Genomic DNA, 25901 nt, shown 5'->3' on the forward strand with positions numbered 1-25901 from the left:
AGATTTATTTCTAAAAGGTTTTTTAGTTTATGCATTTAAAGCCGGAGCGCGGACCAATCACAGCTGGCGCTCTGCACGCTGCCACTGCTTTATCAAGTTTACCTCAGCGCAGATCGCGCTCCTCTTCTCACTCAAACTGGACTCAGGCTGACCTGCATGGATATTTACACCAACCCAGTGTGGGTAGTTATTTTTCTTGGGAGAACTCCACATCAAGGAAAGAGTTTAAAACGAACCCTGTTCGCTCTGGTTGTGCGGCTCTATGTGAACCACAGGAATAACTTGTAGTCTTTCTTTCAGAGGAGTTGAGGAGCGGTGAGAATGATTTATATTTGTGAACAAAGAATTATGCGGCGTTTCCACCTCAACCCGCTGCCCAGCGTGTGGCGCTGTCTGCCCTGTAAAGTTCATGTCTGTGTTCCTGGTTGGTCGGAGCGTTAGCGGCTAACGAACCAGCGCTAACCTCATCGTGCAGGTGCAGGTGAGGAGCTTTAGCCTCTCCTCGATGTCACACATTACGCTGGTTTTATATTATTATTATTTTTCTGGTTACAGATGCACCAACCCACACCAAATGCTTTGTCCACGTAGCCAGAGTTGATGCGTGCGGCCGAGCAGAGATCTGAAACTCTCGTCCCATAAACTCCAGCAACCAAAACAGTTTCTGAGATTCTTATTAAAACTCAGCAGACATGAAATGTCAGAGCTGCTAAAGCCACATTAGCAGCATTGAATTAAATCTCCTGTTTGTTGCTCATCTCTGCTCAGTGCAGCAGATTTACCTCATCCTGCAGGGCCGGTCCAAGGCTGATGAGGCCTGGGGCAGAATCTGACTGAGGGGCCCCTGTAGCTGCTACAACATCAGCAGCTCTAGCAGCTTCTGTGTTACATTTAATCTGGGAGAGGAGGAGGAGTTTAACTGGCCAACCTAAAAACAATCAGCTATAATCCAGTTTATTCATTTGTATCTGTGAACAAACAGCTCAAACTCAAAGATTAAACTCGCAGCATCAGATTGTTGCTATGGCAACAAAACAATTAGCTATGAATATTGTTCTTTGAAGTTTTACAAAGTAAACCTACCAGCTCCTTAAAATCTTACATTTAAATGTTAAACAGTTTAAAATCTTTTAATTTAAGCTGAAAGCATTAAACCAAATTCAGCAGCATTGATCATCTCAATAAATAAATGTTACATTTATGAATCTGTGTTAGAATATCAGCATTTATGGCCCCTGAAGCCCTGGGGGCCCGATGGAGCTGCTGACTTAATTTGGATTAAACAGAAGTGCAAATAATTGATATTCATTTTAATTTTGATTTGATGTTTTTAAGACTAGCTGTGGGTTTGTGTGGCTTTTCACTGGTGATGTTTTCCTGTAACATATAATTAGTAATATTTTTACTTTTCCTGTCAACATCTTTAAATATAAAAACACGGCGGACCGCCAGGCTGGCAGGTTTACTGGGGGAAACCTGCCCTATGAAATATTTTTATGTTTGTGGTTATAATGAGACAAAATGTGCAAAAGTTCCAGGGGTGTGAATACTTTTCTAAAGTAAAACAGATTAAATAAAAACTAAATGCAATAAATATTCACAAAATAACGTAGAAATGTTTTTCAACGTTTAATCCAATTCATGCAAAAATGTCATGGCCTGTAACCGTACAGGCCACAGGTTCCTGATAGCCGTACCTGATCTATAAACTACAGATCTCTAATCTCTAGCTCTGTAAACTCTAGATCTGTAAACTCTAGATCTGTAAACTCTAGATCCGGAGTCCCTGTGGGAAGCCTGTCAGTCGGATCTGGTTCTAAAATCATGATTGTCATCAGAGAGCTGCCAAAAGTTATATTTAATGAAATTGAAGTACATTTGTTTATATTTAGATTGAAAAGAAATCAATTATAAAAACGATTGAAATAAATTGCTTCATGTGTAAACCTCTTTTCTAGGGTCAAAGGTCAGAGTTATGTGCAGCGCCTGCAGCTGTCAGCTGCTCCTTCTTTGAACCTTCAGATTTTACCTTTAAGTGAAAAAATAAATGAATAATTTAGCACTGAATGTAAAAAAAATAAAAAACTGTCTGCTGCTTTTGTTTTAGCTTAGAGCTGGTTGTGCTGTGGCAGGTCAGGCTGCCCTCCGATCTGTCGGACCTTTTTATTGACATCTGCTGGTGCTGGTGACCCGTCAGAACCGCACAGGATCCAAACGTCCTCTTAGAACTACGGGAGGTTCAAACTCTGCTCATCCATTATTAGCTGCAGAAAAACACCAAGCTGCCAAATCAACTAAAGCAAACTGACCAATCAGACATAGGCTTATTTTTCTCCCCAATTTTGTTAATAGTAAAGAGGGTTGGATGATAAAACATACAATAATTATTCTTTTCTTTTTTTTTTATTTAAAGAAAAATCTCACGGTACTCACGGAGCACAGCAGGAGGCGCTGCAGCAACAATCCTCAGGCAATTTAGAATCAGAAAAGATCCAAAAAGAAATCAAACTTCAAACTCTGTGACCTAAAAACTTCTGATCACATAATAATGATTAACCATATCTGCCATGATAAATCATTACTCATAACTGTTGGGAGTATTCCCTAACATTAAAATGATCAGGTAGCAAGTAATTATATATACATACATCACAGGTAGAGGTGTGCCGATCGACCAGCCACCGATCACACAAACCGATCATCACCTGCTTCTCATTTCCAGCCTGCCTCTGCAGCTGGTCTCCTCTTTCCTTCACTCTGCGCAAACGCAGCAACAAATCCGAAGCAATGTGGAACTATAACCACTGAGGGAAGTTTGCGTGTTGAGTTGGAAAATTGAAGCAGGTCAAAATTCATCAACACAACGAATCTAATATGACATAAAAACAATGAGATACTTGATGGAGTTTGGCTACATCCAGGCTCACTGCAGTAAATCAGACATATGGAGGATCAGACAGCAGGTAAAGCAGCGCACAGCTACAAACACTCACCCGGATTAGCATGACGGTCAGAAAGCTAAACAAATAACCTGGAAAATGATTTAAGTCTTCGAGCTGCGATGTCAGACTCTGGTTCTGCTACAGGTAGTTAATATCTGACAGACGGAGCTTCGCTTCTGCTCCACCTGGTGGTGACTCTCACACCAACCTGCTGCAGCATCTGTCTTAAAAATACATTTTACATGCATATTAAAACATGAGACAGATAATCTCTGAGAAAATAATCCATCTCCTCCCTGATCTGCATAATTACTCCGCTCAGTCAGAAACAGCCAATCAGAGCTAGCAGTAATCAGCTAGCCGCCATGCTAACAGGAAGTTTTCATTCAGTAACTCTGGATTGTTTATTGTAATGGATCCTGTTTTTGCCTTTGAATGTTAAGTTTTATACTTGAATTTTTTGGCAATGTTGAGAGGTTTAATTTGGACTCTCTGCATTATTTAGCCTCTTCAGAGCCTCCATGTGTTATCAGTCTGTTAAAGATAGTATCACTGATAGCAGTACAATTTGCACAATGCCTGTTTTGTTTGGTTTTCTTGGAAAAAGTTATTAAAAACAAGTTTTTGTCTAAATTAAGGTGAATTCATGGTTCCTTTTTCCACATAATGTAACCGGTAGTGTTTATGATAAAAATAATAATAATTATGTGATTGGTGATCGGCCCTCATGAGTGATCGGAATCGGCAGGAAAAAACCTGATCGGCCGGCACATCTCTAATCAGGTGTAAACTCCAGTCCTGGAGGGCCGCTGCCACCTGAACAGGCTCTGGAGATCTGGTCCTTAAATGATAATCTATCATTTAAGGACCAGGGCTTAATAAGGATTCATAATATACAAAGCCTATTATCTTGAATAAATTAAACTATGTAGAAAGACGCTAGCCTGATGCTATTAGCATGCAGCAGTGCTAGCATAGCTCGGTAGCATAGCTTAGTCACCAGAGCTCTGCTGATGCACTAATAAAGGAGTTAGGTGTGCTGAAGATCGCCAGCTGTGATGATAGTGGCACAATTAAATCGATTGACATTAATAACGATAACATGGAGATAAATATATTAGATATTTCACTTTCCGCTCCTCTGTCGCTGCCAGAAGCCAGGCTGAGGACTAAACTGTCGGTGCTTCATCATGGCTACAGCACTGTTAGAATGGGTTAATGTGATTGGCTGAAAAATAGGTTACTCCAAGGGCTCCGTTCATATGATTGGCTGAAACAAAGGAAGCTATCTGATTGGTTGCTGATCACCCAATCAAACAGACCATTTATTAAAATAAGACTGTGAATTTTGAGACGTCGGGGAGTCTCAAAATTCACACAGGCTAGAAGGAGCTCATCCTGTGCATTTGTGAATTATGAGACAGTGTTATCTCCATATAATAATATTATAAATTATCTCTTTCTGACTGTTGTCTGTGCTTACGGGCCGAACAACAGTTCAGATTACCCCGCCTTCTTGGAGTCCTTAGAGGGGGTACTGGAGAGTGCCCCTCCTGGGGACTCCCTTGTTCTACTGGGGTACTTCAACGCTCACATGGGCAATGACAGTGAAACCTGGAGGGGCGTGGTTGGGAGGAACGGCCCCCGATCTGAACTCGAGTGGTGTTCTGTTGTTGGACTTCTGTGCTCATCACGGATTGTCCATCACGAACACCATGTTCAGGCATAAGGGTGTCCATATGTGCACTTGGCACCAGGACACACTAGGTCGCAGTTCAATGATCGATTTTGTCATCGTATCATCGGATCTGCAGCCGTATGTCTTGGACACTCGGGTGAAGAGAGGTGCGGAGCTGTCCACTGACCACTACCTGGTGTTGAGTTTGCTCCGGTGGTGGGGGATGAAGCCAGTCAGACCTGGCAGGCCCAAATGTGTACTGAGTGTCTGCTGGGAACGTCTAGCGGGGTCCCTTGTGAGACGGAGCTTTAACTCCCATCTCCGGCAGAACTTTTAACACGTTCTAGGCGAGGTAGGGGACATTGAGTCTGAATGGACCGTGTTCTGTTCCTCCATTGCCAAGGCGGCTTATCAGAGCTGCGGCCGCAAGGTTGTTGGTGCCTGTCGCAGCGGCAACCCTCGAACCCGTTGGTGGACACCTTCGGTGAGGGATGCTGTCAAGCTGAAGAAGGAGTCCCATCAGGCCTTTTTGGCCTGTGGGACTCCCGAGCAGCCGATGGGTACCGGCGGGTGAAGCGGCATGCGGCTCGGGTGGCCGCATGCCACCCGAGCCGAGCCACCCTCGGGCGTGGGAGGAGTTTGGAGAGGCCATGGAGAAAGACTTCCGCACGGCTTTGAGGCGATTCTGGTCCACCATCTGGCGTCTCAGGAGGGGGAAGCAGTGCAGCACCACCACTGTTTATAGTGGGGATGGTCTGCTGCTGACCTCAACTCAGGACGTTGTGGGCCGGTGGGCGGAATACTTCGAAGACCTCCTCAATCCCACCAACATGCCTTCTGTTGAGGAAGCTGAGCCTGGGGACTCTGGGTTGGGCTCTCCAATCTCTGGGGACGAGGTTGCCGAGGCGGTTAGGAAGCTCCTCGGTGGCAGGGCCCCAGGGTGGCAGGGCCCCGGGGGTGGATGAGATCTGCCCCGAGTTCCTTAAGGCTATGGATGTTGTAGGGTTGTGTTGGCTCATGCGACTCTTCAATATCGCATGGACATCGGGGGCAGTCCCCCTGGATTGGCAGACTGGGGTGGTGGTCCCCCTGTTCAAAAAGGGGAACCGGAGAGTGTGCTCCAATTACAGGGGGGTCACACTCTTAAGCCTCCCTGGTAAGGTCTATTCAGGGGTCCTGGAGAGGAGGGTCCGTCGGATTGTCGAACCTTGGATTCAGGAAGAGCAGTGTGGTTCTGGTTCTGGTCGTGGTACACTGGACCAGCTCTACACCCTCAGCAGGGTCCTGGAGGGTTCTGGGAGTTCGCTCAACCGGTCTACATGTGTTTTGTGGACTTGGAGAAGGCGTTCGACCGTGTCCCCAGGGAAGGCTTCTGGGGGGTTCTCCAGGAGTATGGGGTACCGGGCCCTTTGATACGGGCTGTCAGGTCCCTGTATGACCGGTGTCAGAGTCTGGTCTGCAATGCCGGCAGTAAGTCGGGCTCATTTCCGGTGAGGGTTGGACTCCGCCAAGGCTGCCCATTGTCTCCGATTCTGTACTTTCATGGACAGAATCTCTGACCAGCCGAGGTGTTGAGGGGATCCGTTTTGGTGGCCTTAGGATCGCATCTCTGCTTTTTGCGGATGATGTGGTCCTGTTGGCTTCATCAGATCGTGATCTGCAGGATCTCGCTGGAGCGGTTCGCAGCCCAGTGTGAAGCGGCCGGGATGGGGATCAGTGCCTCCAAATCCGAGGCCATGGTCTTGAGCCGGAAAAGGGTAGAGTGCCTTCTCCGGGTCAGGGGGTGGTGCCCTGCCCCAAGTGGAGGAGTTTAAGTATCTGAGGATCTTGTTCATGAATGAGGGAAGAGGGGAGCGGGAGATCGACAGGCGGATTGGGGCAGCGTCTGCCGTGAAGCGGGCGCTGTACCGGTCCGTCGTGGTGAAGAGAGAGCTGAGTCAAAAAGCAAAGCTCTCGATTTACCGGTCGATCTACGTTCCCACCCTCATCTATGGTCATGAGCTTTGGGTCATGACCGAAAGAACGAGGTCATGGATGGTGTTCAGGTCCCACCGGGAGGAAGGGAAGACCCAGGACACGCCGGAGGGACGATGTCTCTCTGCTGGCCTCGGAACGGCTTGGGGTTCCTGGAGGAGCTGGAAGAGGCTGGAGAGGGAAGTCTGGGCCTCCCTTCTTAGGCTGCTGCCCCCGCGACCCGATCCCGGATAAGCGGAAGAAAATGGATGGATGGATGTATCTCTTTATTTTTATATTTTATATTTTTCTTCTTTTTTTCTTTTTACAAGCCAAATCAGGGAGTCAATCTATTTTTGATGTTTGTTCTTTTAGGGGAAAATAACAATTATAAATTCTTACAAATATTTCCAAAAATGTATCACATGACTGATTAACATCAACAACATGAACATTTGTCCAATTATAGATTAATAATTCTGCTTTCATTTCTTCCACAGCTTCAGGTGATTTTACTCTAACTAAATTAGTAATTTGCTTCATGATAATTAAATTAAACTGCAACAGACTGGCGACCTGTCCAGGTGACCCCGCCTCTCGCCTGGAACGTTAGCTGGAGAGGCAGCAGCACCTCCCGACCCCAGCAGGGTTAGGGCGTACAGAAAATGGATGGATGGATAATTAATTTAAACTGATTACTAATATACAACATAGTAAACATGGCAAATGATCAGCAATCCACTTTTTCTTTTCACAGTTAATGGCTCTCTGTTCTTCATGTAGGTCTTAATATTAATGGACAGAAACTTAAACCAAACACTGTTTAATAAATTCTGTCGTTTTAGTATCTCAATATATTTCAGCAAACCAATGTGAAAATCTCCACTAATAAAAGTAAACTTTTCATTGTGGCTTTCATATGTCTCTAATACTTTTTCACTAAACTCATCTATGGAAGAGCCAGGAGTTCGATAAACACGACTAATTAAAATATGTCCAGATTTATTACCCTCAGTTTTAACATCCATCAAGTTATCAACTGACCCCGCCTCTCGCCCTGAACGTTAGCTGGAGAGGCACCAGCTACCCTCCTGACCCCCCTATGGGACAAGGGTGTTAGCAAATGGATGGATGGATGAAGTTATCAACTGAAAATGTAATTTTAGTAATAACCATAACACCGTTAACCTGTTCTGACTGAACATGTGATCCATCTAGACCAGTCTTTCTCAAACTTGTGGTCCACGGGCGCCCCTTAGTGGTCCGCCAGGTACTGCATAACGACCGTTTATCTGCCGTGACGTCAGCTCAAAGTGCGACGCCACAGCTAGCTTAGCAAAAGATTGTGTTAAAAATAATGATGGAAAACTGGCTTAAAACAGAGTCATTCAAAAGAAAAGATGCAGATAGGTGGAGCGAAAACTCCAGGAATATTATCTGACCAGAAGAAGCTGAAACTGCTGTCGTTCACTAGCGAATGGATTCCTTAGAACGGCTCTATGCGGTAGTTCTCGACTCAGTTAGTAACTGTTCTTTGTTTTTATGACTTTGCTTGAATTATGCTCTGCTTCCACATGAACAGCTATTATTATTTTTATTTAATTAAAAATTATAAAATTAAATAATTAAACACAGTAGATAAATACCATTGATAGAAATGGTTTTATTATTTTAATATTTAATGGTGCTTTAAATGATTTTCAGTTTCTGTGAAAGCAATTCAAATCTATTTTTCTTTAATTGTGCTCCTAAAACACATATAGCCCTAAATGTTATTAAAGCACATAACACTTGTGAGTAAAGAACAATTTGTTTTTTTTATTTCCATGTGTCCGACTTCAATAGAAAGCTTAGACACTTTCAGAATCCGTAAGTAACTCAAAGTAGACATTTTCATGGCTCTATCGTCACATACATGAGTTAAGAGAATAATATTTTCATTTCAGGTTGAATTATATTATAATTAATCATATTAATTATATTAAGATGCGTTATTGCGGGGCGATTTCAGGTTAGGTGGTTCGTGACCGTTTGTTAAATGGGTGAAGTGATCCTCAACCTGAAAAAGTTTGAGAAACACTGGACATGTGACAGTGCAGCAGGTCATCTCAGTCGTCCAGGTTCCTCAGATTGTTCCCACACTAAATTCCTCATCAAATTTCTGAAGGTAGCTTTTAATCTGAGAAAAGTTACTGTGCCTGCTGCTACTGTTAAAGTGAATTAGTGAATTAAAAAGACATCAATCTGTCTTCAGAATAATATTCACAGCCTGTTTATGACTGAACTGGTCTCTGGTCTATATCAGCTTCTACATCATAACATTTATGAGCTTTAAGATCAGAACTATTGAACTACATTCTGTGACTCATGACTAAATGATCTGTTGTTCAGAACTAAAAGAGAAATACTAAACAAAGAACCCTGTAATGTTGGCTTCAAGTCAATGTTCCTCTGTTTCTCCATCTGAACTAGATTTCTGAAGGTTAGATCCTCAGGAGAACCGTTGGCTTTTATCCGTCTGACTCCATCTTGTATTTCTTCTCCTTCCTCCTGGCCTGGTGAGGATCTCTGTTCATCCACTAACACATGATTTAGTGTTTTTACAGCATTTAGCAGTTTAGTTTTGTGTTTTATGCTCACAAATCGAAGGTATTTGGTCTTTTCTTCCTTTTATCTGTATTTGTATTGTCTAACAAGCAGCAGTAGTTTTACTGACCTGGGAAATCCCTGTGCTGCTGGACAGAAACTAGTTCATCTGGGTTTGCATCTTTACTCCTCCTGCTGGTGTCCAGCGGCGTGTCGTCCTGAGTCCAGATACGTCCTCCTTTCTTGTTAAACCTGGAGCTATTTTACTATTTGTCAGCTGCTGAGAATCCTGGTAGTTAACGAGGCCTTTGCTGGTTGTTCAAGCACATGCAGTCAAAAAGTGCTTAAAGTTGAAAAATGGAAGAAATGGTTCTAGAAATCCAAACATTAGCTGAATATCAAAGTGCAAAACTTCAACATTTCCTTGGATGTTGAGTTGTATTTCAGACATTCTGTAGCAGGCCTGTCCTAAAATGAAGGATTTTGGCTTTACTGATGAACAGGTTTATTTGGGAGTAAACCCTGAGTTTCACTGCAAGAGCTGCTGCACAAACACAAACACAAAAAGAGACTATAAGATAGAAAACATGCTCTTACAACCGTAACGTTTTAAAACCGAAAATAACGTTCACTGCTAACATCAACTGATTCAATAACTATACTGTATTTATTTACAATAAAGCAAAAATCACAATACCAATTGATAAATATTAGAAATATCCTAGTTACAAAATATACGTACCTTGTGCCGCTAACAGGGGGCTGCTAACAAGATACATTATATAACTGCGTCTCCATTCCTTCTGTTGCCAAGCTGCCGCTGCACAACATAAACAGCAGAAGCTCTCTCATCAAAATAAAAGCATTAAATTCATAAACCGGAAGTCAACTAACAAAATAAAGGCAATAAGGGCTAAAAAGGAACATAAATAAGGAGCTTAACCTGGGGTTATTTACACAGTCAATAGATTTTCACTAAATTGCAGGCCAGAATCAGCTACTTAAGATGGTTATTATATTAATAGCCATCAATAAAGCAAACAGTTCGTCAATCAATAGATCAGTCAATTAAGTCAGATTTTATTTGTATATCACATTTCAGCAGCAAGGCATTTCAAAGTGCTTTACATCATAACAAACACAAAAACACAAAGTCATGCAACATAGAATCAACAATCAAAACATGACATTAAATCAGGTTCCATCATTAAATTCATAATTGATTACGTTTCAAATGAAACTCCAACCAGGTGGGTTTTAAGTTGAGATTTAAAGGCTCTTAGTGTTTCAGCTGTTTTACAGTTTTCTGGAAGTTTGTTCCAAATTTGTGGTGCATAAAACTGAATGCTGCTTCTCCTCATTTGGTTCTGGTTCTGGATGCAGAGCAGAACCAGAACCAGAACATCTGAGGGGTCTAGACTGTTGGTACAGCAATAACAGATCTTTAATGTGTTGTGGTGCTAAACCGTTCAGTGATTTATAAACTAACAGTATTTTAAAGTGTAGGGACTTTAAAGCTGGTGTTATGTGCTCTGTCTTCCTGGTTTTAGTGAGAACAGCAGCAGCAGCTTCTGGATCAGCTGCAGCTGGAGGATTGATTTATTAGTCAGACCTGTGAAGACGCTGCTGCAGTAATCAATGTGGCTGAAGATAAACGCCTGGATGAGTTTCTCTAGATCGCACTGAGACATCAGTCCTCTGATCCTGGAGATGTTCTTCAGGTGATAGAAGGCCGACTTTGTGACTGTCTTTATGTGGCTCTGAAGGTTCAGGTCAGAGGTCATCACTACTCCCAGGTTTCGGGCTGATCGCTGGTTTTCACTTGTAATAACTGAAGCTGAGCATTGACTCTAGTTCGCTCCTCTTTAGGTCCAAAGATAATAACTTCAGTTTGTTTCTGTTCAGCTGGAGAAAGTTTTGGCACATCCACACATTTATCTGTTCTAAGCATCTGTTCAGTGATTGGATGGGGTCAAAGGTCACCTGGTGACATCGTGATGTAGAGCTGTGCATCATAGTTATGGTAGCTGATCTTATTTCCTGTTATAACCTGAGCCAGCGGGAGCATATAGATATTGAAAAGAAGTGGTCCTGGGATTGAACCTTGGGGTACCCCACATGTGACCTTTGACCTCTCTGAGGAGAAGTTTCCGACTGAAACAAAGTAATCCCTGTTCTTTATGTAAGATTCAAACCAGTGGAGCACTGGACCGGAGAGTCGGACCCAACTCTCCAGTCGATTCAGTAAAATGTCCTGATCTGCACTGAGGTCCAACAGAACCAGAACCAGCTCTGTGGTTCTCTCACAGTCCGTATTTATATGGATATCATTGAACCCTTTGACTAGGCCAGTCTCCGTGCTGTGGTAACCATGGAAACCAGACTGGAAGGAGTCAAAGCGATTGGTTATCATTAGGAAGTTATTTAACTGTTTAAACTGCTTTTTCAATAACTTTACTGATGAATGGGAGGTCAGAGGTCAGAGGTCGGCCTGTAATTCTGCAGTAGTGATTTGTCTAGATCAGCGGTTTCCAAACATTTTCTGGGGCCCCCTATGGATTACAAATAGCTGTCTGGTTGAACAACGTGTGTGACGGGGAGGCGGAGAGGATTCTTAGAGACTCCCTGTCTCTCACAAAGGGGGTCGGGGAAATCGACTGTTTTTGAGGCAAAATGAATGTATGTAAAGCTAAAGGTTCTGTATTGATGTTAGCTAGTCATCTTTTAGCTAACATTAGTTAGTCATCTTTTAGCTAACATTAGCTAGTCATCTTTTAGCTAACATTAGCTAGTCATCTTTTAGCTAACATTAGCTAGTCATCTTTTAGCTAACATTAGCTAGTCATCTTTTAGCTAACATGAGCTAGTCATCTTTTAGCTAACATTAGCCAGTCATCTTTTAGCTAACATTAGTTAGTCATCTTTTAGCTAACATTAGCTAGTCATCTTTTAGCTAACATTAGCTAGTCATCTTTTAGCTAACATTAGCTAGTCATCTTTTAGCTAACATGAGCTAGTCATCTTTTAGCTAACATTAGCCAGTCATCTTTTAGCTAACATTAGTTAGTCATCTTTTAGCTAACATTAGCTAGTCATCTTTTAGCTAACATTAGCTAGTCATCTTTTAGCTAACATTAGCTAGTCATCTTTTAGCTAACATTAGCTAGTTATCTTTTAGCTAACATTAGCTAGTCATCTTTTAGCTAACATTAGTTAGTCATCTTTTAGCTAACATTAGCCAGTCATCTTTTAGCTAACATTAGTTAGTCATCTTTTAGCTAACATTAGCTAGTCATCTTTTAGCTAACATTAGCTAGTCATCTTTTAGCTAACATTAGCTAGTCATCTTTTAGCTAACATTAGCTAGTCATCTTTTAGCTAACATTAGCTAGTCATCTTTTAGCTAACATTAGCTAGTCATCTTTTAGCTAACATTAGCTAGTCATCTTTTAGCTAACATTAGCCAGTCATCTTTTAGCTAACATTAGTTAGTCATCTTTTAGCTAACATTAGCTAGTCATCTTTTAGCTAACATGAGCTAGTCATCTTTTAGCTAACATTAGCCAGTCATCTTTTAGCTAACATTAGCTAGTCATCTTTTAGCTAACATTAGTTAGTCATCTTTTAGCTAACATTAGCTAGTCATCTTTTAGCTAACATTAGCTAGTCATCTTTTAGCTAACATTAGCTAGTCATCTTTTAGCTAACATTAGCTAGTCATCTTTTAGCTAACATTAGCTAGTCATCTTTTAGCTAACATTAGCCAGTCATCTTTTAGCTAACATTAGCCAGTCATCTTTTAGCTAACATTAGCTAGTCATCTTTTAGCTAACATTAGCTAGTCATCTTTTAGCTAACATTAGCTAGTCATCTTTTAGCTAACATTAGCTAGTCATCTTTTAGCTAACATTAGCTAGTCATCTTTTAGCTAACATTAGCTAGTCATCTTTTAGCTAACATGAGCTAGTCATCTTTTAGCTAACATGAGCCAGTCATCTTTTAGCTAACATTAGCTAGTCATCTTTTAGCTAACATTAGCTAGTCATCTTTTAGCTAACATTAGCCAGTCATCTTTTAGCTAACATTACCTGCATCCAGCAGCTTTACTCAACTCAGTCGGTTAGTTTGGAGGGAAAAACTGTGAAAAGTTCTTTGCGTTTTGCTGGTTTGCTGCCGTGATTCTAACACAAACCTACGTAGATCCGCCCAGCAGCAGCAGGTCTCCTTCACAGGTGGAAACCCAGCGCGAGCGGCGTAGCGCTCATGTTGCGTTTAAAGGCGGCTCGGAAAAACAGGTTACAACATGTTAACAACGGATTAAACAGTTTTAACTGCTGATAAAAGTGACAGAGGACACAGATATGGGAAGTGTGGAAGCCTCTACTGTATCAAACTGACAGGAATAACAGAGAGTTGGTCATTCTAAGGTAAAAACCCAGCGCGTACAGTGTTCATGTTTCGTTTTTTTTTTTCATCCAGACGGCTTCCCGCGCCCCCTTCAATGACACGACTCTCTAATATATTAAGGAGCTTTTTTGCCCCTCGGTCTTCAGGTTGTCAACATGAATGTTGAAATCACCGACAATTATTAAACAATCATAATCAATGCATATGAGAGATAGAAGCTCATTCAAGTCCGTAAATACATTTTCCTCATATGTTGGAGTTTTGTATAAAGTTAGTGTCAAAGTTCACTTGTGGCCTTTTACCTCAATTCCAAGATACTCAAAAGACGTAAAATGACCCAAAGAGATTTTACTACAGTTATTCTTAAATATTGAACCAGCCAAACTGTCTGTCAACCAAGTGTGGAGGAAATGATTATTGAACTTTGACATCCTTAAAAATCAGTTCTGTATTTTTCCGCAGTATTTCTGTGTTAGCATCAAAACTTTAACTAGTTTTCTAACTAGACCAACATCACATTAACTTTGTGCAATAGAAGCAATAACTGCACCACATGTTGTTTGACTTACCTCAGTTTTGTTTTTGTGAACCAGTTTATTTAGCTCATTCATTAGTTCAATCATATGAACAGTTCACTTAGTGTCTGCATACTAATAAAAATAAAATGCCTTGAATTCATGAAACAAAATGTAAGTTGGCCTTAAATGTTGATCGCAGGGAGCGCTTGGTGATATGGCTTAAAAATAAAATCTCAGATTATTTTCATTTAATTAATCAGATTTTATTTTCTTGCTCTCATTTCTAAAAAAGAAAATAAAAAATGACAGAAAATATCTTCAAAAAGTGTATTTTATTTCACTCAGTCCTTCTGTGAGTTGCATCAGCTCCAGGCTCTGAGCATGTTCGTTTTATTAATAGCACATAGTCAGAATATGAGCAGAATAACAAATTTACCAGAACATAAGAAAAGATTCATGTCCTGGCCCTGCTACTGCATCATAGAGTTGAGCTTAATTCATTGTTTGAATAAAAACAAGTTTTAAAACAAGATGGCTGCTCTTGGTTCAGAAAACCCCCAAAAACATATTTTTAGTGAAAAAACATCCAGATTTTCCAAAAAGGGAATAATCAAACACCAAAAATGTGATTAATCAATAAAAACGATTTTCTGTCAAACTCATACAACCGGTCTTAAATTTTGTCTTGATGGGATTATTGAATCTCATATTTGTAGTTTTGGTTTTTCTCTGGATTTTTCTCAGTTTGAGTCACTAACATCTTCACTGACTCTGACTTCAGGCTAACACTAATTAGCTGCTGATACGCCCTTGCTAGCCGGCTAGCTTCTTTGTCCATATCGTGAGTAACAGACTTGACTGACAGAGAGTGACAACGACCAGGGCCGCAGCCAGAGGGGGGGCCGGAGGGGCCCTGACATCTGATTGGTCCCCCCAGGATCCCCTGATGATTGACATGTAGCAGCACCAGATCATTCCTGTATATTATTTGGAATCATTGTAAGCCACACTAATATCCAAAGAAGAAAAACAATAAATATATGAAAAGAAAATGCATAAAACTTTATATAAGTCCATGTGATGATATAGATAGATTTATACCAGCCTCCATTATGCTAATAATCATAAAATCAAGCCGTCCTGTTCTCCTGGATGTTCCTCTTGTGCTGCGCTGTGGTGCAACTCAAAGGCTAAAGCAAACATCATACCTGCTGGCAGGGGCGCCACCAGGAATCTTTGGCCCCCTGACAAAAGCTTACATTGGGCCCCCCTGACCAGCTGCTGTTACAATTTCTTGAGTCTATTTGACCCAAAAAAGTGTCACAATTTTAAAGTCTTGCATCTGCCTTGCTCTCTTTGGTTCAATTCTGATAACTAGCACAATATTTACTGCTCATGAATTTAACATCCAACAGTCCACATCAGGTATGCAAGTAGGTTGTTTACATTTTTCTATTAGTTTTAGATACTGAAATGTCTCTACCAACGAGCAACTGTCTAAATCAGTGTTTCTCAACCTTTTTTGGGCCAGCGTCCCCCACCAAAAAATTTGCAGGCTACTTTACACTGACTATTATTTTATTATTAATATTACTATCACTATTGTAGGTGTTTTGATTTTTATGCTTGTTTCTGTATTTATCATCAAAATAATTTCCCAGAGAACAAAAAGCCATGGGAATATAAATAATTTTCACAGGCGCCTAAGAAAAATGTAATGAACATTCAAGTTAAAATCTGTAGGCCAACAGCAGCCAGTCAGAGGAAAAATATTCTTATTCTTTGCCATTTTCTAGTTGTTAAATATTCCACAAAATGATAAAAGATGTTCAACATGCCAGTTTAAGCTTTGAACTATTTGCAAACCGACTGAGCTCTGCAGCATTAAAACATGGATAGAACTGTAACTACATTAATCATAGATCTTCTTCTCTTCAGTGTTTCTGGTGGTGCAGCTCTGTGCTGCCTTCAGGAGAATGGGACATCAGAGTATCATCCATAAAACTTCACCCACATGGCATTTAGTGAGCAAACCAGAGCTTTCAGTGGAAAAACTAAAGGTCCTTTTAATGCCATAGAAATATGAGACGGAAACATGGATTATATCTTTATATAGACCTGTCTATTGATTATAGATTAATAGTTTCACTGGACAGAAATGACAAAGAACAAATCTGGTTCTTAATCAAATCTAATTAAAAACATAAGTGATCAGTTATTTACTGTCATGATCTGTAAGATATTTATTCTCAGTACTAGATATGGTCTCAACAAACCCATGACATTTCAACAATATTATTTTACCTTTTATCTGGAAATAGTGTCTGTTTATTCTTGCCATACAGTCATTATTGCTCTAAAGGTCTTGCCATACCAGTTTATTCCTCTGTATAGTTTCTTGGTTTATTCTTGCATTTTGTTCTTCATTCATTCCCATTTACTTTCCTTTCGTTAGTATTGTCCTCCTGGTTTATTGCTGTGTCCACTTTAGTCTCTTTCCTGTTGTTAGATTTATTTGATCGTTTATTGACCATCATTAATCTTCACTCATCACCTGCTGCGCCGTCTAATCATCATGTTTCACATCATGTGTTGATTTTTCACTGTTCAGCGTCAGATTCTCTGTTTTTATGCCATAATTCACATCTAGTTCGTCGCTCTGTTTCATGTCCCGCTTCTCCTGTTTCAGAGTTTTGCGCGATGTGCGTCGTTTTTTTTTTTAACGGTGGAGGGCGGCTGGGAAACGTGTCGATGGGGAAAAGGCAGACTGTCATAAACCTTTTAAAACAACGGAAACAATTTCGGTATTCTGATTATTGAAATTTAAAAGTTCTGTGTTGTTCTATCAGCCCCGTTTCATACCGGACCTTACAGCTCCGGTGTTAAAATGAACGCTATCAAGGTGTCACCATGGAGGGATTTCTTTATTTAAATGGTTCATTTTTCAGAGGGATACACAGTGAGGGTATCATGATTTTAGTAATTACATGTTTATAAGAGCGACTTTCTGTTGTCCTTCCATGGAAGCAGGCAGCTTTCAATCAGAAATAAAACACTTTTTAATATAAGTTGCTGCTTTGACATGATCACAGAACTGATAAAACATATGTACAAAAATACCAGACAAAGTGAATCACAGCAACGTCATCAGCCGGTGAGACGCTGAACTGATGTGGTGAAGCTACTAGTAGCAGGAGAGGAGCTACAAGCTACAAACACTGAACAGAAGAAGAAGAAGAAGAGCTGCCATCGATACAGTTCTAGCAAAGCATGATTTAATGTTACACAACACAGTTTTACCAAGTTGCTCAAAGTCTAAACTGGCATTGTTGTGCATTTAAGGTGTAAAGTTTACCTTCGACCAAACGCCCCCCAAAGGCATCCCAGCGTCCCCCTTTTGTAAAAATGTCCGCCAGCGCCCCCTGGGGGGCGGTACCGCCCATGTTGAGAACCGTTAGTCAAAAGCAACATGCAAAATACACATAAAACAATCCAGACTTCTCAAAATGTTATGTAGTTGCATTTTATTCAAGCTGCAGTACATAACTTTAATAAAAATATGTTTTCTCCATATTTGTTAAAGCTGTCACCATGTTGTAGCAGTTTGTTATGAGACAGATAATCTGTGAAAACAATCAATCTCCTCCATCTGCTTCCTGAATTACTATTACTGGCTAAAGTAATGAACCGTTCTGACCAAAACAACCAATCAGAACCAGGAGGAGGGTCTTAGCGCTGTCAATCATCCTCATTCACTCACTGCTAAATGTGCTAATGGGGGAGAAACAAGTTATTATTACAAGAAACTGTTTATCTGCCATCATTGGTAGCTATGCTAACTAAACTGAGCATTCAGATTTTTCACAGATTACCTCTCATGCCAAACTGTTACAACATAATGACAGTTTTAACAAATATGTGGAAAAATATTTATATAAAAGTTACATACTGCAGCTTTATTTTCACTCAGGAGAGAACAGGTCAGGAGGGACGTGGGTTAGAGCTGCTGCTGTCTCATCTGATAAGTGGTTAAAGGTACAAGAGAAAAATTAAATATATGAATATGTTGGTAATTTCTTTCCTTAATTCATCAAATGCTAGTGAAAAGAAGGCAAACAGTAGTCTGTAGCTAAGCTAATTATGCTAAATGGTTGATAATCTCCCACAGTCTACTTACCTCTCTTGGAGAAAAACTGGGTTATAAATTCACACTCTTCCCCTATTCTCTCTCTCTCTCTCTCTCTCTCTCTATTTTGTTTTTAAAACTTGACTTTATAACTTTTCGTAGCAGCATAGTAACCGCCACAGTCATTTTGTGGCAGCTGTATTCAGCTGCAGCTTCTACTGACTGCAGCTGAACAGCGTCACCAACAAGCCATTACACCATGAGCACAGAACAAATATCCTGGTAGATCCAGGGGGTTCAGGGCAAATATGTATCTGTGTTTTTTGGTCTGAGGGGGTAACATTAAATTTTTACTGCTAAAAACAATCTTTGAAAATAAAATGATTAATTTTGTATTTGACAGGACCCTGACTTTTTTTATTTTGTCTATGAATAAAATATAAATAATTAAATTGTGGAGGGCCCCCTGCTGGTCAGGGCCCCTAGAATTGTCATCACTTTCCCCCCTATACTGCGCCCCTGGCTGGTGATGAAAACACCAATAAGTTATTTACTGATCCTCCGCAAAAAAAAAAAAAAAAAACTGAAGAAAGGAGAGGAGGGCGACAATCTTCGTAGTTTGGAGCAGAGGTTGCGCTAGATTTTTTTTTTTGTTGTCCGTCAAAGAAAAACATAATTTTATTTCCATTCTGTAGTCATCAAGCTGAACATTTATCTTTTTCTATGCAGTGAGAAGGCTTTTGAAATCAGGTAACATTTCACCAAATGAAGTGGTTAGAAGACGGCAGAACTCTGATCGTTTCCTGATCCAGCAGAAGCAGATCAGCTGCTGGACGCTCCAGAGCCTCTGGTCCGTTAAAGGGTCCAGATCAGAGGTGATACTCTGACAGAAATTGTTCTTATATTGATTGATGGTGAGCTCCACGACGTTCTCTGTGCGTAAAGTTGAAACTGTCTGCGCACCAAGTGTCAGCTGTGCTTTATCACAGTCTGGACAGAAACCAGCGGACTGCTCTCTGATCTCATCAAGACGAGGGTGAGGAGGGAATCGGACATATTAACTCAGTTAAGTTTTTACTGGTTTTGGTTTTAGACCACCATTAACGTAACCAGTGTTGTTGTATATTTGTCGTTTGTCATCTGATGTTTGATGAATTGGAGCGAAACGATGGAGCATTTATTGTCCAGCGCACTGCGCTTGTTTCTGTCTAACGGACATCTGCACTTTAATTTCTTTCCTCCCTCAACAGTCAGCTGCTATTCCTCTATTTAAACTACAAGACGATCAACACAACTTGATCACACATTCTCTTTAGGCTTTCTCTGTGTGCTGCAAACTCATTCGAAGCCCAAGCCGCCATCAGGCAAATAGTTCTGCCTATTAACATCGGCATTTTTATGCGGTTTAGTTAATATTCACCAAATTGAATCCAGATCCCATCACACATAAAGCAGATGAATGTATCTAACTCTCTGTAGTGACACAAACCACTGACTGTGGCCCCAATAATTTATAAGAACTGACATTAAATGTCTCCACTTAAATTAGCATCACTTCTCCTGCTGCGGTCTGAACGCACAGGCTCACAAATTCCTCCTGGTAGCATCTGCAGAGAAATCTGCGCTGGTTCATCTGTCAGTTGGATCTGAACTCATCATGCAGTTTTAACAAACTGTTTGTTGTGCTTCTCTGAAACGAACAGATGTTAAGTCTGCAGCGTAACATCTGTTAAAAGCTCTATTTCTACCAAAGGTTTTGAATGCTCTTCCTAACCAGACGCTCCAAATCCATAACGCTGTCAGCTCCCAGTCAGAAAGACGTTCAGTTCAGTGTCCATGAGATGATATTCAGAAAGGATTTTTTTTAATTGATTTTAGTTGCCTCTGAGATTAACTTTTTTGCGTAAAGTCTGTAATGTCTGCCCATGAACCAAGGGTGTTAAGTTTAACCTGTTAAGTGACAGACAGGCTTTAAATTTTCGGGTCGTTCAACAAAATAACCGGAAAAAAATACTACGGAAAATATTCCGTTAACCCGACCCCTGAGATATATATGTAGTATATAAAGAAGAAAGAATTCCCTTCTCACCCTCTGCGGTCTCTCTCTCTCTTTCATCCTCTGAGCTCGGGTCCTCTACCAGAGGCCTGGGAGCTTCAGGTTCTCCTCCAGTATCTTGGCTGTGCCTAGAACTGCACATTTCTGGACTGAGATGTCTGATGTTGTTCTGGGATCTGTTTGAGCCACTGCTCCAGTTTGGGGGTGACTGCCCCGAGGGCCCCGATGACCACAGGCACCACTGTGGTCTTCACCTTCCAGGTCTTTTCCAGTTCCTCTCTGAGGCCCTGGTATTTCTCCAGTTTCTCGTGCTCCTTTTTCCTGATGTTGTGGTCACTTGGTATCGCTACATCCACCACAACGGCTTTCCTCTGTTCTTTATCCACCACCACAATGTCCGGTTGGTTCGCCATTACCATCTTGTCTGTCTGGATCTGGAAGTCCCACAGGATCTTAGCTCGGTCATTCTCCACCACCTTTGGGGGTGTTCCCCACTTCGATCTCGGGGCTTCCAGTCCATATTCGGCACAGATGTTCCTGTACACTATGCCCGCCACTAGGTTATGTCGTTCCATGTACGCTTTCCCTGCCAGCATCTTGCACCCTGCTGTTATGTGCTGGACTGTCTCAGAGGCCTCCTTGCACAACCTACACCTTGGGTCTTGTCTGGTGTGGTAGATCTGAGCCTCTATTGCTTTGGTTTTTAGGGCCTGTTCCTGGGCGGCCAGGATGAGGGCCTCTGTGCTGTCCTTGAGTCCAGCTTTCTCCAGCCATTGGTAGGATTTCCTGATATCAGCCACTTCAGTTATTTGTCGGTGGTACATCCCATGTAGGGGCTTGTCCTCCCATGATGGTTCCTCCAGCACCTCGTCCTCTGTTCCCCATTGCCTGAGACATTCGCTGAGCACATCGTCCGTTGAGGCTTTGTCCTTGATGTATTTATGGATCTTGGATGTTTCATCCTGGACAGTGGCTCTCACACTCACTAGTCCTCTGCCTCCTTCCTTACGGCTCGTGTACAGTCTCAGGGTGCTGGATTTGGGGTGGAACCCTCCATGCATGGTTAGTAGCTTCCGAGTCTTAACGTCTGTGGCCTTCATCTCTTCCATTGGCCAGCTAATTATTCCGGCAGGGTATCTGATTACTGGCAAGGCATAGCTGTTTATTGCACGGATCTTGTTCTTGCCATTGAGCTGGCTTCTCAGGACTTGCCTTATTTGTTGGAGGTATTTGGCTGTGGCTCCTTTCCTTGTGACCTCATCGAGGTTGCCATTTGCTTGTGGTATTCCCAGGTACTTGTAGCTGTGCTCTATGTCTGCTATTGTTCCCTCTGGGAGTGAGACCCCTTCTGTGCGGACGACCTTCCCTCTCTTTGTAACCATCCGGCCACACTTCTCTAGTCCGAATGACATCCCAATGTCAGTGCTGTAGATCCTTGTGGTGTGGATCAGTGAGTCGATGTCTCGCTCGCTCTTGGCGTACAGCTTGATGTCATCCATGTAGAGGAGGTGACTGATTGTGGCCCCATTCTTGAGTCGGTATCCGTAGCCAGTCTTGTTGATGATTTGGCTGAGGGGGTTCAGGCCTATGCAGAACAGCAGTGGGGACAGAGCATCTCCTTGGTATATGCCGCATTTGATGGACACTTGTGCAAGTGGTTTGCAGTTGGCTTCAAGGGTGGTTTTCTACCCTTGAAGCTATGACATTGATATGCATAACATGCCGGCTCAGACGTCGCCCGGCCAAACAAGGTCTGCGTCAGGTGCTGGGGGACCAGAGCACCTTGATGAAAAATGGGCTACTGGAACAAGACGGAAATGGGCGAGAGATGAAAACATGGATCTGTTGGAATGCTACTACTCAAGTAACCCTAGTCAGAGGGGCTACATGTAAAGACTGTGGGAGGAATGGTTACTGCGACATCCCCAGTCGACACTAACTGCCAAACAACTAGTAGCTCAGTGTTCCAACATCCGCAAACGGCAACTGCTATCACAACTTGAGATTGACGATGTACAACACAAAGGGGAGGAGCCAGGACGCTAGGTCAGAAGGGAGTTAACTACAACTACCCACCCAGAGACAGGGTATGTAGCCCCAGAAATGAACGAACCATCTGAGCTGAATGAGGCAGCAACTGACCTGAGAGAGAGAATCATGGCCCGAATGAACACCAGACAACCCCGACGCCAATTACAACGGCTGAGTGTAGTACCATCAGAAAGTCTCATTGAAGATGTGAATGCAGCATTGAGAACACACACACACACATATATATATATATATATATATATATATATATATATATATACAGCACAGAGGCCCTCATCCTGGCCGCCCAGGAACAGGCCCTAAACACCAGAGCAATAGAGGCTCAGATCTACCACACCAGACAAGACCCAAGGTGTAGGTTGTGCAAGGAGGCCTCTGAGACAGTGCAGCACATAACAGCAGGGTGCAAGATGCTGGCAGGGAAAGCGTACATGGAACGACATAACCAAGTGGCGGGCATAGTGTACAGGAAGATCTGCGCAGAATATGGACTGGAAGCCCCGAGGTCAAAGTGGGGAACACCCCCAAAGGTGGTGGAGAATGACCGAGCTAAGATCCTGTGGGACTTCCAGATCCAGACAGACAAGATGGTAATAGAGAACCAACCGGAAATTGTGGTGGTGGATAAAGAACAGAGGAAAGCCGTTGTGGTGGATGTAGCAATACCAAGTGACCACAACATCAGGAAAAAGGACACACTAGATACTCCTCATCTCTCACTGCCTCCAGCTCTCCCTGCACACCGTCTCTCTCCCCCATTTCACTTTCACCGTCCCATCACCATTCACCCCATCATTCACCCCATCACCATTCACCTCATCACCATTCATCCCATCACCATCCACCTCATCACCATTCATCCCATCATCATTCACCCCATCATCATTCACCTCATCACCATTCATCCCATCATCATTCATCCCATCATTCACCCCATCACCATTCACCTCATCACCATTCATCCCATCATCACCACCATTCACCCCATCAACATTCATCCCATCATCATTCACCCCATCACCATTCATCCCATCACCATTCACCCCATCACCATTCATCCCATCATCACAATTCACCCCATCACCATTCACCCCATAAGCATTCACCCCATCACCATTGATCCCATCACAATTCACCTCATCACCATTCATCCCATCATCACCACCATTCACCCCATCACCATTCACCCCATCACCATTCATCCCATCATCACCACAATTCACCCCATAAGCATTCACCCCATCACCATTCATCCCATCATGACCACCATTCATCCCATCATCATTTATCCCATCACCACCACAATTCACCCCATAAGCACTCACCCCATCACCATTCATCCCATCATCACCACCATTTATCCCATCATCATTCACCCCATCACCATTCACCCCATCACCATTCATCCCATCGTCATTCACCTCATCACCATTCACCCCATCACCATTCATCCCATCATCACCACCATTCACCCCATCACCATTCATCCCATCATCATTCACCCCATCACCATTCATCCCATCATCACCATAATTCACCCCATAAGCATTCACCCCATCACCATTCATCCCATCATCACCACAATTCACCTCATCACCATTCATCCCATCATCACCACCATTCATCCCATCATCATTCACCCCATCACCATTCATCCCATCATCACCACCATTCATCCCATCATCATTTATCCCATCATTATTCACCCCATCATCATTCACCTCATTACCATTCATCCCATCATCACCACCATTCATCCCATCATCATTCACCCCATCATTATTCACCCCATCATCATTCACCTCATTACCATTCATCCCATCATCACCACCATTCACACCATCACCATTCATCCCATCACCATTCAACCCATCACCATTCATCCCATCATCACCACCATTCATCCCATCATCATTCACCCCATCACCATTCATCCCATCATCACCACCATTCATCCCATCACCATTCACCCCATCACCATTCATCCCATCATCATTCACCCCATCACCATTCATACCATCATCACCACCATTCACCCCATCACCATTCATCCCATCGTCATTCACCTCATCACCATTCATCCCATCATCATTCACCTCATCATCATTCATTCCATCATCATTCACCCCATCATCACCACCATTCACCCCATCACCATTCATCCCATCACCATCCACCTCATCACCATTCATCCCATCATCACCACCATTCACCCCATCATCATTCATCCCATCATCATTCACCCCATCACCATTCATCCCATCATCACCACCATTCACCCCATCATCATTCACCTCACCATTCATCCCATCATCATTCACCCCATCATCATTCATCCCATCATCACCACCATTCACCCCATCACCATTCATCCCATCATCACCACCATTCATCCCATCATCATTCACCTCATCACCATTCATCCCATCATCATTCATGGCATCATCATTCATCCTATCACCATTCACCCCATCACCATTCACCCCATCACATTCACCCCATCATCATTCACCTCATCACCATTCATCCCATCATCATTCACCCCATCATCATTCACCTCATCACCATTCATCCCATCATCATTCACCCCATCACCATTCATCCCATCACCATCCACCTCATCACCATTCATCCCATCATCATTCACCCCATCATCATTCACCTCATCATCATTCATCCCATCATCATTGACCCCATTCACCCCATCACCATTCACCCCATCACCATTCATCCCATCACCATTCACCCCATCACCAGTCACCTCATCACCATTCATCCCATCATCACCACCATTCACCACATCACCATTCACCTCATCACCATTCATCCCATCATCACCACCATTCACCCCATCACCATTCACCCCATCATCACTACCATTCATCCCATCACCATCCACCTCATCACCATTCATCCCATCATCACCACCATTCATCCCATCATCATTCATCCCATCACCATCCACCTCATCACCATTCATCCCATCATCATTCATCCCATCATCACCACAATTCACCCCATCACCATTCATCCCATCATCACCACAATTCACCCCATCACCATTCATCCCATCATCACCACCATTCACCCCATCACCATTCATCCCATCGTCATTCACTCCATCATCATTCATCCCATCATCATTCACCCCATTCACCCCATCACCATTCATCCCATCGTCATTCACTCCATCATCATTCATCCCATCATCATTCACCCCATTCACCCCATTCACCCCATCACCATTCATCCCATCATCACCATCATTCACCCCACTATCATTCACCCCATCACCATTCACCCCATCATCACCACCATTCATCCCACCATCATTCACCCCATCATCACCATCATTCACCCCACCATCATTCACCCCATCACCATTCACCCCATCATCACCATCATTCACCCCATCATCATTCACCCCATCATCACCACCATTCACCCCATCACCATTCACCCCATCATCACCATCATTCACCCCATCATCATTCACCCCATCATCACCATCATTCACCCCATCACCATTCACCCCATCATCACCATCATTCACCCCACCATCATTCACCCCATCACCATTCAC

General features: G+C 42.6%; 2 protein-coding genes across 3 annotated transcripts in view; both read left to right on the forward strand.

The window, feature by feature from the left end:
- The window catches only part of dlc (deltaC), a 282002-nt gene that overhangs the window by 5908 nt on the left and 250193 nt on the right, over window positions 1-25901 (forward strand). The gene's annotated exons all lie outside the window — the stretch shown is intronic.
- Window positions 349-24633, forward strand: LOC148155687 (uncharacterized; the record flags this gene model as incomplete). The annotated part of the gene is made up of 2 exons (XM_088012095.1): window positions 349-400; window positions 23048-24633. Coding segments are annotated over exons 1-2 (1638 nt in total), but the record flags the coding sequence as incomplete, so codon positions are not given.

This window comes from Poecilia mexicana, unplaced genomic scaffold, assembly GCF_051168715.1.
Source record: "Poecilia mexicana isolate PSO_F unplaced genomic scaffold, ASM5116871v1 scaffold_13, whole genome shotgun sequence".
Taxonomy (NCBI): Eukaryota; Metazoa; Chordata; class Actinopteri; order Cyprinodontiformes; family Poeciliidae; genus Poecilia; species Poecilia mexicana.